The 12,165-nt window shown below is 41.4% G+C and overlaps 1 protein-coding gene across 1 annotated transcript in view; it reads right to left on the bottom strand.

Moving 5' to 3' along the window:
- The window catches only part of LOC119412087 (calcium-dependent secretion activator 1-like), a 780,001-nt gene that overhangs the window by 583,064 nt on the left and 184,772 nt on the right, over positions 1-12,165 (bottom strand). Inside the window, 1 exon segment of the mRNA XM_037679064.1 lies at positions 6,506-6,718. Coding sequence (XP_037534992.1) covers positions 6,506-6,718 — 213 coding nt within the window.

Below are 12,165 nucleotides of genomic sequence, written 5' to 3'. Positions count from 1 at the left end.
TCCTGTGTGCCTCACCTGGTTCCTGGTTTCTCCTCACCTCCACCCCGACTCCCTTGGTGTTTTTGTAAATACACTCGTTAATATACTCACCTGATCGCACCGTGGATTATTGGATTTGGATCCTGTCTCCTGTTCTCATGCTCCTGGAACAACAACGACAAGTAAGCTTATTTTTGGATTACTATCTACATTTCCAAAATCTCCTCTCAAGACAAATTGTCGTTCACCACCAATCTCCTCTCTATTCCCAAAGTGGATCCATCCTGAGTTTGAGTTTACCAGCTACACCTGAACCAATAAATATAATTGTTTTTTACCTCAAGTTTAGTCCTTGCTTCAAACCGTTCGCCTTTGACATCATCCACAGACCTTAACAACAGCCACCTAAACACAGTACGGATTTTATTAAAGATTTTATTGATTTTATGACAGGACTTATGCTACGCTATGACCGTCTTTTAATAGTTGGAGATTTTAACATTCATGTCTGTTGCAAGGCTGGACCTCTGGTCAGAGATTTGATGAACATTGTTGACTCTTTTAATTTCACGCAGTCTGTCACAGGTGCAACTCATGAAAAATGACACACACTGGATCTTGTGCTGTTTTATGGGATAAATGTGTCAACTGTGGAAATCTGTGGAGCTCTTTTATCAGACCATCTACCAGTTCTGTTCACTGCGGTGGTCTCTGGCAGGAAGGAATGGGCTGGACCATCTGTGCATTCTGCACATGCAATTATTCAAACACTGCACTGCACTTCTCCACCGGCTTTAATGATTCTGTCTCCTGCAAGCCTCAGTTCTGCTCTGTGTCCAACGTGGATGAGTTTACTGATCTTTTTAGTTATACGTGCACTGACATTCTGAATTCTGTTGCTCTTCTGAAAACCAAAAAGAAGTCACATCAGCCGTGGCTGTGCGAATCCACCCGCGCACTCAGACGCCAGTGCAGACGAGCTGAGAGGAAATGGAGTAAGGACAGATTGCAGGTTTCCCTGGACATCTTTAAAGACAGTTTGTCAAATGATCAGAGAGCTGTTAAAGCTGCTTTTTTATCTAACGTGCTTTCAAACAACAGTCACAGACCTCGGGTTCTTTTTAATGTTTTTAACTCTGTTGTGAATCCTTGTGATGCTGCTCATGTTGTTGAATCTCCTGCACTGTGTGAACAGTTTTCAAAGTTTTTTATAGATAAAATCTCTGCTCTGAGACCCTCCTCAACACACCTTTACACAGACCCCTCCTCATTTCCTCCATCCGCAGCCTCCTTTGAACAGTTTGAGCAGGTGACTTTAGTTGTTTTAAAGGACATCGTGGACCACATGCAGCCTTCTAATTCACCTCTGGACTGTGTTCCCTCTCGTCTGTTTAAAGAAGTTTTGAACACTCTTGGTCCATTAGTTCTTGTCCTGATTAACATGTCCCTGTCATCAGGCTGTGTTCCAGCTACTTTTAAACATGCTGTGGTGCAGCCTCTCATAAAGAAGAAAAACCTCGGCCCAACACTGCTCTTAAATTACAGACCTATTTCTAAACTGCCTTTTCTGTCAAACATTTTAGATAAAGTTGTTTTTAACCAACTTAAGAGTTTTTTAACTGCCAACAGCATTAGTGAAAAATTCCAGTCAGGTTTTAAATCAGGTCACAGTACAGAGACAGCCCTTTCTTTTAAATACCTTCTTTTAACTATTGATGCAGGAAGCTCTGCTGTTTTAGTGCTTTTAGACCTTTCTGCTGCCTTTGATACTGTGGACCACAACATCTTGGTGTCACAACTGGAGAAGATGGTCGGTATCAAAGGCACCGTTTTATCCGGGTTTAGCTCCTACCTGGCTGACAGGAGTTTTTCTATTTATTTAGGGGCATATTCTTCATCTTCAGCTCCTCTGATCTGTGGGGTCCCTCAAGGGTCTATTTTAGGTCCACTGCTTTTTAATCTCTACATGTTGCCTTTGGGGTCCATTTTTAGAAAACACATCCCTTTTCATTGCTTTGCTGATCAGTTATACCTTCCGATTGAGTCAGACAGGGTCAGTCCACTGGATCCACACTTGAACTGTCTAAATGACATTAAAGTCTGGTTAAAACTAAATTTTCAGAGTTTAAATGAAAATAAAACTGAAGTCATCAGCTTTGGTAAATGTAATACCCTTAATAACTAAGTCCATGCTCAATAATCCAGGTATATAATCCAAAATTTTTCAGTCAGATCATCCGGCCAGTTTCTTTTTTTGTGCTGAAACATTTCGCCTTCGATCCAGAAGGTTTCATCCGTCAAAGAAACACACAACAAAACTGATTCTTCCCCCAACAGCTTACTCCAAAGTGGAACAAACCAGTTCTGCTTGTGATAAGATGGTCTCTTTGGTATGCCCCCTCCTCCATTGCTGACCCTCTTCCTTGTTGACAGTCTTGTCAAACTGGTACAATCCAACATTTTTCAGAATGTATACCTGGATTATTGAGCATGGACTTTGGTGTTTTCAACCAGTTTGACAAGACTGTCAACAAGGAAAAGGGCCGGCAATGGAGGAGGGGGCGTGCCAAAGAGACCATCTTATCACAAGCAGAACTGGCTTGTTCCACTTTGGAGTAAGATGTTGGAGGAAGAATCAGTTTTGTTGTGTGTTTCCTTGACTGATGAAGTCTTCCGGACCGAAGGCGAAACGTTTCAGCACAAAAAAAAAAAAAGAAACTGTCCAGATTACCTGACTGAAAAATGTTGGACTATAACTTTCACAATAAAAGACCGAAATGCACGAAACTTGGCATATTTTGACGTCATCAAAGCCCTGCTCCTGGGAACAGGAAGTCTCTTTTTAAACTTGGAATGCTCCGTCTTTTACACCATTGAACCTAATCAGGATGATCCTGTGTTAGAAGACAGATAAGATGGTCTGACTTGATTTAAAGCACAAACTGTTTTTGCTTGAGGATGTGGGCGTGGTGAATTAAGAAGTGACGTCGTTGCAATACATTTGGCTCTAAATTGCACAGATTTCAGCCAAGGTGCACAAAAATCACTATGATCGATCATTATCCGCCCTTTGAACATGTATTCATAAGTGGCCAATAGCCTCCAAAACACCACCTACATTATTCCTACAGTTATAGCTCAGTGATACAACACCCAATCTGCACCAGATTTATTGTGCATCATCAGTGAGAATTTTTAGACACATTGATATTGTGGTTTAACATATGACTCTAGTCCGCCCCCTACATTATTCCAACAGTTATGTTTCAATGATACATAATCCTATCCGCAACAGATTTTTGGGGCGTCATATGCGAGCATTTCTAGACACATTGGTATTGTTATTTAACATTTGACTCTAGTGTGCTTCCTAGATTATTCCAAAAGCTATATCTCAGTGATATATCATCTGATCTGAACCAGATTTTGGATGCTTCATTAGTAAACAATTCTAGACACATTGGTATTGTTTTTTAACTTTTGACTCCAGTGCACCCCCTACATTATTCCAACACTTATATCTCAGTGATACATGAACCGATCGGAACTAGATTTTTTTATGCATAATCAGTGAGCAAGTATACACACATTGATATTGTGGTTTAACATATGACTCAAGTGTGCCCCCTAAATTATTTAATCAGTTATATCTCAGTGATATATCATCCGAGCTACGCCACATTTTGGGTACGCGATCAGTGAGCACTTCTAGACACACTGATATTGTTGTTTAACTTTTGAATCCAGTGCGCCCCCTACATTATTCCAACATTTAAAGCTTTGTGAAATATCATCCAATACAGGTCCTTCTAAAAAAAAAATGGCATATTGTGATAAAGGTCATTATTTTCCATAATGTAATGATAAAAATGATAAAATAATAAAAACTTTCATATATTTCAGATTCATTGCACACCAACTGAAATATGTCAGGTCTTTAATTGTTTTAATACTGATGATTATGGCATACAGCTCATGAAAACCCAAAATGCCTGTCCCAAAAAATTAGCATATTTTATCCCACCAATGAAGGACAAGTGTTTTTAATACAATCAATCAATCAACCTTTATTTCTACAGGTAAATCCCAGTGAGCCTCGTGGACTCATTTACAAGAGAGACCTGATTTCAACAAAGAAAGATGACAACAATGGACAACAGCAACAACAATAAAACAGTTATAAACAAGCATACTACAGTTTTTTTTTTTTTTTTTTTTTTTTAACAAATAGGATGGCTAAAAGGAAAAGGTAACAAAACAAAAAACAGCTAGATTCCAAGACAAATGTAGAAAAACTAAAAACAGGAACATGTCAGCATTGGACCCTGCCAGGTGTCCAACAGATTCTTAAAGACACTTAGAGAGGTCAAGGTCGAGAGCTTCAAATCTTTCAAAAAAAAAAACCGCCAACCTTCAAATAATCATGTTCAGCTATGCACTCAATACTTGGTCGGGAATCCTTTTGCATGAATGACTGCTTCAATGCGGCGTGGCATGGAAGCAATCAGCCTGTGGCACTGCTGAGGTGTTATGGAGGCCCAGGATGCTTCGATAGCGGCCTTAAGCTCATCCAGAGTGTTGGTTCTTGCGTCTCTCAACTTTCTCTTCACAATATCCCACAGGTTCTCTATGGGGTTCAGGTCAGGAGAGTTGGCAGGCCAATTGAGCACAGTAATACCATGGTCAGTAAACCAATTACCAGTGGTTTTGGCACTGTGAGCAGGTGCCAGGTCGTGCTGAAAAATGAAATCTTCATCTCCATAAAGCTTTTCAGCAGATGGAAGCATGAAGTGCTCCAAAATCTCCTGATAGCTAGCTGCATTGACCCTGCCCTTGATAAAACACAGTGGACCAACACCAGCAGATGACATGACGCCCCAGTGACTGTGGAAACTTGACACTGTACCTCAAGCAATGTGAATTCTGTGTCTCCTCTCTTCCTCCAGACTCTGGGACCTTGATTTCCAAAGGAAATGCAAAATTTACTGTAATCAGAGAACTTAACTTTGGACCACTCAGCAGCAGTCCCAGGTCAGGCGCTTCTGACGCAGTCTCTTGTTCAAGAGTGGCTTGACCTGGGGAATGCAGCACCTGTAGCCCATTTCCTGCACACGCCTGTGCACGGTGGCTCTGGATGTTTCTACTCCAGACTCAGTCCACTGCTTCCGCAGGTCCCCCAAGGTCTGGAATCGGCCCTTCTCCACAATCCTCCTCAGGGTCCGGTCACCTCTTCTCGTTGTGCAGCGTTTTCTGCCACACTTTTCCCTTCCCACAGACTTCCCACTGAGGTGCCTTGATACAGCACTCTGGGAACAGCCTATTCGTTCAGCAATTTCTTTCTGTGTCTTACCCTCTTGCTTGAGGGTGTCAATGATGGCCTTCTGGACAGCAGTCAGGTCGGCAGTCTTACCCATGATTGCAGTTTTGAGTAATGAACAAGGCTGGGAGTTTTTAAAAGCCTCAGGAATCTTTTGCAGGTGTTTAGAGTTACGTCGTTGATTAAGATGGTTAGGTTAATAGCTTGTTTATAGAACCTTTTCATGATATGCTCATTTTTTGGGACAGGCATTTTGGGTTTTCATGAGCTGTATGCCACAATCATCAGTATTAAAACAATTAAAGACCTGAAATATTTCAGTTGGTGTGCAAAGAATCTGAAATATATGAAAGTTTCATTTTTATGTGGGGTTCCTCAGGGATCAATGGTAGGGCCACAGTCAAGTCTGGTTTTTATCATTTGGGAAATTTGGCAAAGGTAAAATCTATTATTTTAAGGCAACAGTTTGAAACAGTAATCCATGCTTTCATTTAATCACGGCTGGATTACAGTAACTCCCTCTATCTCGAAGTCAGCCAGTCTTCACACATCTGCAGATGGTGCAAAATGCTGCCGCACATCTTTTAACAGGAACACGTAAAAGGGAGCACATCACCCTGTCCTGGCTTCTCTCCACTGGCTGCCCATGTATTTTAGAGTTCATTTTAAAATTTGTATGTTCATTTTTAAGGTTTTAAACAGCCTTGACCCCCCCCCCCCCCCCATTTAACAGAGCTTCTCCACCACTACACTCCACCTCGGTCACTCAGGTCCTCTGACCAGCTCCTTCTGGTCATTCCCAAGAGTACGAGGATGCTTAGAGGAGACAGGGCCTTCTCCGTTAGTGCCCCTAAATTAAGGAAAGCTCTCCCTTTGCACATTCGACAGGCCCCTTCACTGTCCATTTTTAAAACTCATACGAAAACTCATTTCTACTCATTGGCCTTCAACCAACTGAGCCTTGATTTTATTTCATTTTTATTAGTATTGATTTTATCTGTTTAACTCGTCATTTTATTGTGTTTTAAACTGAGTTTTTAATTCAGTGTGTGCTTGGCTGTGTAGCTTTGTTTTTATACTTTCTTTTGTCTTGTTTTAAACTGATGTTCAGCGCTTTGTTTCAGTTGTGGCTGCTGTTAAAGCACTTTATAAATAAAGTTGATGTTGATGATGATAACTGAAGAATAAGGACAAGAAAAAAAAACTTACAGAACTGAGAGATGGGTGCATCAAGCTGTGGTGCTGTGCCTCCCCTGGCATTGAGTTTCTGGACCTGGGTGGGAGGCACTGGTTTATGGGACTGTCCGGTGGCCCTGTACATGGCCTGAACCCATAAAATACGGTCCTGCTCATCATCACTTGCAAAGATCACAGTATCTCCCTCCTTTACGGCATTGAAGAATGTTCTTCCACCATCTAGACCTAAAGAAAGGAGAGAAGAAACAATAAAGCAAGTGCTATGCTTACATAAAATCCTTTTTTTTTTTAGAACGTGGACTGAGCATTTTTTTTCAACCTTTATTTAGACAGATAAGTCACAATGAGCCTAGAAGACTCATTTACAAGTGAGATCTGTTTAGACCAAACCTGGGCATTGTACGGCCCCCGGGCCGCATGCGGCCCTTTGATTGACTCTGACCAGCCCGTGCAATGTTAATTGGAAATTACAAAATAAACATATTTTCTTATTTTACCTGATGCATGGACTGAAGCTGCAATGCTTTTATTTTGAAGTTTTTTTTATTTACGTACATGATGACGCAAAGCGTATATTGAGACATGCGCGTGATTTGATCGTTGTCACTAGCAAGTCACAAGACGACTTCAGCCCTCAGAAATGTCTGCTTATGCTAAAAAAAGAAAGGAAGATGAAGAATGCAGGGTTTTCAACAAAAAATGGACTGCTAAGTATTTATTTACTGAAGTCAGGGGTAAAGCCGTGTATTTAGTTTGCGGGGAGCAGATCGCCGTGTTTAAGGACTACAATTTGAGTCGGCATTACGAGACGAAACACGGGGAGAAATACAAGAACATGACTGACGCTGAAAAGGCGCGGACATCGGAAGCTTTGCTAGCTAAACTGCAAAAGCAGCAAGGCTTTTTTACCAAGCTTCACACATCCAGGGATGCAGCAACCAAGACCAGCTTTGTGATAGCTCACAAAATCGCTAAAAACAGTAAGCCATTCTCGGAGGGGGAGTTTATCAAAGAGTGCTTGGTGGACTCCGCAGCTTTAATATGCCCTGAAAAAAAAGAAGCATTTGAGAAAGTCCCGCTCTCCAGGCGAACCGTGACGAGAAGGGTTGAGGACATATCGTGGAATCTGGAGCTTCAGCTGCAACGTGAAGTGGCAAGTTTTGACTTTTTCTCCTTGGCTTTGGACGAAAGCTGTGATGTCCGTGACACAGCCCAGTTACTCGTATTTGTCCGCGGGATCACTCCGGACTTCAAGATTACGGAGGAGCTGGCAGCAATGCGATCGATGAAAGGGACGACTACAGGGAGCGATCTCTTCATGGAGGTGAATGCGTGCATGGACACACTGGGACTGAAATGGGACAGACTGGCAGGTGTCACAACGGACGGTTGTCCAAATCTTACAGGGAAAAATGTGGGACTTTTAAAACGTATGCGAGATAAAGTGGCTGAAATCGACTCAGATCAGGAATTGGTATTTTTGCATTGTATTATACACCAACATGTGTTGTGCAAGTCAGTGCTAAAAATTAACCATGTTATTAATGTTGTTACTAACATAGTAAACTTCATGAGGGCACGGGCATTGAATCACAGACAGTTTGTCGCACTTTTGGAGGACCATGAGTCTGAGCATAGTGACATCGGCTACCACACACCTGTCAGGTGGCTCAGCCTGGGCAAAGTGCTAAAAAGAGTTTGGGACCTGAAAACAGAGATTCGAGAGTTTTGTGAGATGAAAGGCAAAGACATCCCAGAGCTCTCAGATGAGGACTGGAGGGCAGATTTTGCATTTGCTGTTGATGTGACAGCACTGATGAATGACCTGAACACCAAACTGCAAGGCAGGGGCCTTTTTGGTCATGAAATGCACACCCTGGTGAAGGCTTTCATGAAAAAGATGCTGTTTCTTTCAAGCCAACTGGAGAGCAACAATCTCACTCACATGCAAACCCTGAAAGAAGTCACACCATCAGCCGATCACCTCCGCAGGTACTCCTCCATGTTAGGAGCATTGCATTGTGAGTTTTCAAGGAGATTTGAAGATCTCAGAACAATCGAGGATGAAATGCACATGATTTCCTCTCCCTTCACCTGCAGTGTGGATAATGCACCCAGTGATGTTCAGCTGGAACTCATTGATCTGCAGTCTGATGCAGTACTGGCAGAGCTCTTTAAATCAGGATCTCTACTGGATTTCTACTCTTCTCTCAAAGAGGAGAACTTTCCAAACATGAAGAGACATGCTCAGAAGATGTTGGTTCTCTTTGGCTCTACCTACATATGTGAACAAACATTTTCAATGATGAAGTTCACGAAATCCAGGTACAGATCATCTCTCTCTGACGATCATCTGTCAGCTGTGCTTCGCATCTCCACCTCAGACATTCAACCTGATTTTGATGCACTCGTTAAAGCCCAGGAGACTAGATTTCTCTCACTGAACAAGAAAAAACAACTTAAAAATGTAAGAAGTTTTAAATGATGTTTTGATGGTTGAGTTGTGCATGATTTTAATTGTATTGTGGTTATTTTTATTTGCACGTGTTGTGTGTTTTTATGATGTTGTTTTAGGGATTTATTGCCATTCCCATTGTTTTGGGAAATTCGCTTGAATAAATTACATTTTTTTGGACGGCAACCTCATGTTTTCATTGCTTAATTATAACATGTACTCTTACCAGCTTGTCAAAACAATGCTATTTACTGCTTTTTATAAAGAAATAGAGTTAATATTATGCAGAATTGAGATCAGCCTTTTGGCCGGCCCTCCACAATATTTTCTGTTTCTCATGTGGCCCCATGGAAAAAATAATTGCCCACCCCTGGTTTAGACAGACAAAACGTAATGAAACTGGACACATGTAGGAATCGGAGGCGAAAAAAATCCTATCAGACTTTTTCTTCTTGGCTGAGAAGAAAAACTCCAATATTAAAAAAAACACCTCGTACAAACAAGCACATAGTGACGTAGACATTCCGCAGAGGGGAGAGACGACGAGAGTGGTGAGCAATGATTCATGGACACTCTTGAGGGCAATGTAAGAGTTCTGATAAGGATGGAATAATCAGCCAGTTTCTGCCGATGAGATCCATAAACATTCTTGAGGGATGTCACGGAATGGCCAAGGATAACGCCTATGAGAATTCAAGAGTCCTGAAATGATGACACAATGTTATACAGTGTGCCTGAGTAAAATCCCTGAGATCTGATCCATTCTGCCCAAATATATTAAGTCTGAGTACTCGAGGCACAAACCAAGCCATCATAAGGCAAACAGCGTGATTGGGTCCCAATTTGCTGCCGACGACTTCCTTGATTGTAGCTAAAACCAGCAACCAGCTGAATCCAAAAAGCAGGAACCAGTTATTGAAAATCCAATTAAATATGCGTCCTTAAAATCCACAAATGGCAGCAGCAATAGACACATCATCAAGTTTTCCAAGTCGATGAGATATCCAGCTGCGTGTGTGCCAACAGGGCAAATCGGCTTGCCTAAAGCCTGTCTTCTCTTCGAAGAAATGTTATCAGTTGTGTTGAGGGACCAACTGATCAAAACAAGTTCATAATTATGGTTTGGAAGATATGCAAGAGAGGCTAAGAAGCAGTTTCCCAGACAGACAGAGCAGCAAAGCAAAGTGGAGAGGGAGGGGAAGGTAAAAGCATCTGACCTCAGCAAGAGCAAACTGTAGTTTGGAAGATGAGTTTAAAAAATTTTCTGGACCAGAATTTGACAGGGAATGAGAATAAATCTTGATGTTTTTGGTGCAAGATAATCAAGTGGGTAGGAGTTATACTGTGTAGAAGAACAGAAGGAGAAATATAATATTATTATTTGCTGGTGAAGATTCTCAGTCATCCAGGACATGGTAAATTAAAAAAAGTTCACAACAAAAACCACTGGACTTTATTTGTAATAGAAAACGTTTCGCTTCTCATCCGAGAAGCTTTCTCAATTCAAAGAGAGTGTGGGGTTCGGGTTATAAAGTTGAGGTAAGATATCATCTGTGAATTAGATTAACAAAGACCTTAACAAACACGTGAGGTGTGATTGTAGGAGTTCTCCTGCCTCTCTCTCTCTCTCTCTCTCTCTCTCTCTCTCTCTCTCTCTCTCTCCTCAGCACTCTTAATTGGCAGCAGCTGCTGAAAATCAACTCAACCCACAGGAGGAGTATAAGGGTGCATTCACACTAGCCCTGTTTAGTCCACTTTAATCAAACTCTAGCTCGTTTTCCTTGAAAGTCTGGTTCGTTTAGGGAGGTGTGAACGCGCCATCGAACTCTGTCACGGAACAAAAAGGCGAACTCTGGCCTGGGCTAAAACCTAGGTCTCGGTCCGGTAGACGCGAACTCCAGCGCGGTTCGAGTGCAGTGTGAATGTAAACAGACCGAGCCCCGCTCCGCAGGGTAAACAAACACGCATTGCTCTGACCTCATATGGAGCCGTCAGCTGCCTTGTGTGGAAAAACAATATTCTCCATGGTCTTCTGTCTCATCTTCTGCTCATGCTAAGTCCATTTTTGAAAATTGACAAAATATAACTCTTAAAACTGCTAAAACTTGATGCCACTTTGTTTTTATTTTTATTTACAGAAGAAGAAGACGTGTCTTCAGAGGTTTTGTGTCGTTTCTTTCAGTAGTTCTTGGTGCAGCGCCCCCACAGGCGAGCAGGGGAATAGGTTGGTTCAACAGGTTGACTCGACTGCACAGTGCAGTGTGACTGCAAACGCACCAGCTCAAATGTAAACAAAAGCTCATGAATATTGGTCCCGAACCGAACCGAGTCTACCGGACTATCTAGTGTGAAAAGGACCTAAGATAGATGTAGATAGATAGATGTATACTTTATTGTCCCCGAGGGGAAATTTGTCATGGACATTGTGCGCTAACAAAGCTACTTCCACAATTAAATACACTACAACCAATAAAATCATGTGAACCCCCTAATAAAATACACATAAAATGCATACAATATAAAACACCTATTAAAAAAATCACACAATTCAATAAAAACACATGTTGCACATTCCCACATACATTCCAGCAAGTAAACAACACAACAATGAGACCAGAGCATCAGTGCATAACAAAAAACTATATACCTACTTTGTTTAACAATCTGATTGATGTAGGGACAAATGATTTTTTAAATTTTTATAAGAAGTTTCAGGGGCCATTCTGCAGGTGCTGGAACTTTGCCTACCAACGGTAGTTGTGTTATAGCCTGTCGGTCTCTGATTCAAGCAGAAATTAATCATGTTTGTTTTCTCTGCCCCTTCTCACAGTTTGGACCTTGCTGTTCACTAGTGATGGGTGGATGAGGCATCATGAAGTGTTTCAACACATTGCCACACTGTATTGATACTGTGTCAGTACTGTGTCACTGAATACTGACACCTGCTGGAACTTAAAAATCCCTACAAGCAACCTATTTGACAGACTCAGCTGACACTGATTTGATGACCTAGTATATACAATAATATAATATATTTCATTGTATTTTATATTGCATTGTTTCATATATTTTAAATTTAAAATATATTTGATATTTTTAGATACAGTCAATAAATAATGTGAACATGTTTCGTAACATGAAAATACAAGTAAACGTGCTATGAATGAAGATGCTTGTGGACTGGGATTGTTGTTTTTTTTTTTGGGGGGGGGGGGGG

The sequence above is a fragment of the Nematolebias whitei genome, chromosome 7, assembly GCF_014905685.2.
Source record: "Nematolebias whitei isolate Nwh7 chromosome 7, NemWhi1, whole genome shotgun sequence".
NCBI classification, from domain to species: domain Eukaryota; kingdom Metazoa; phylum Chordata; class Actinopteri; order Cyprinodontiformes; family Rivulidae; genus Nematolebias; species Nematolebias whitei.
The sequence above is the reverse complement of the archived record's forward strand: the minus strand, read 5'-3'. Positions and strand labels throughout refer to the sequence as shown.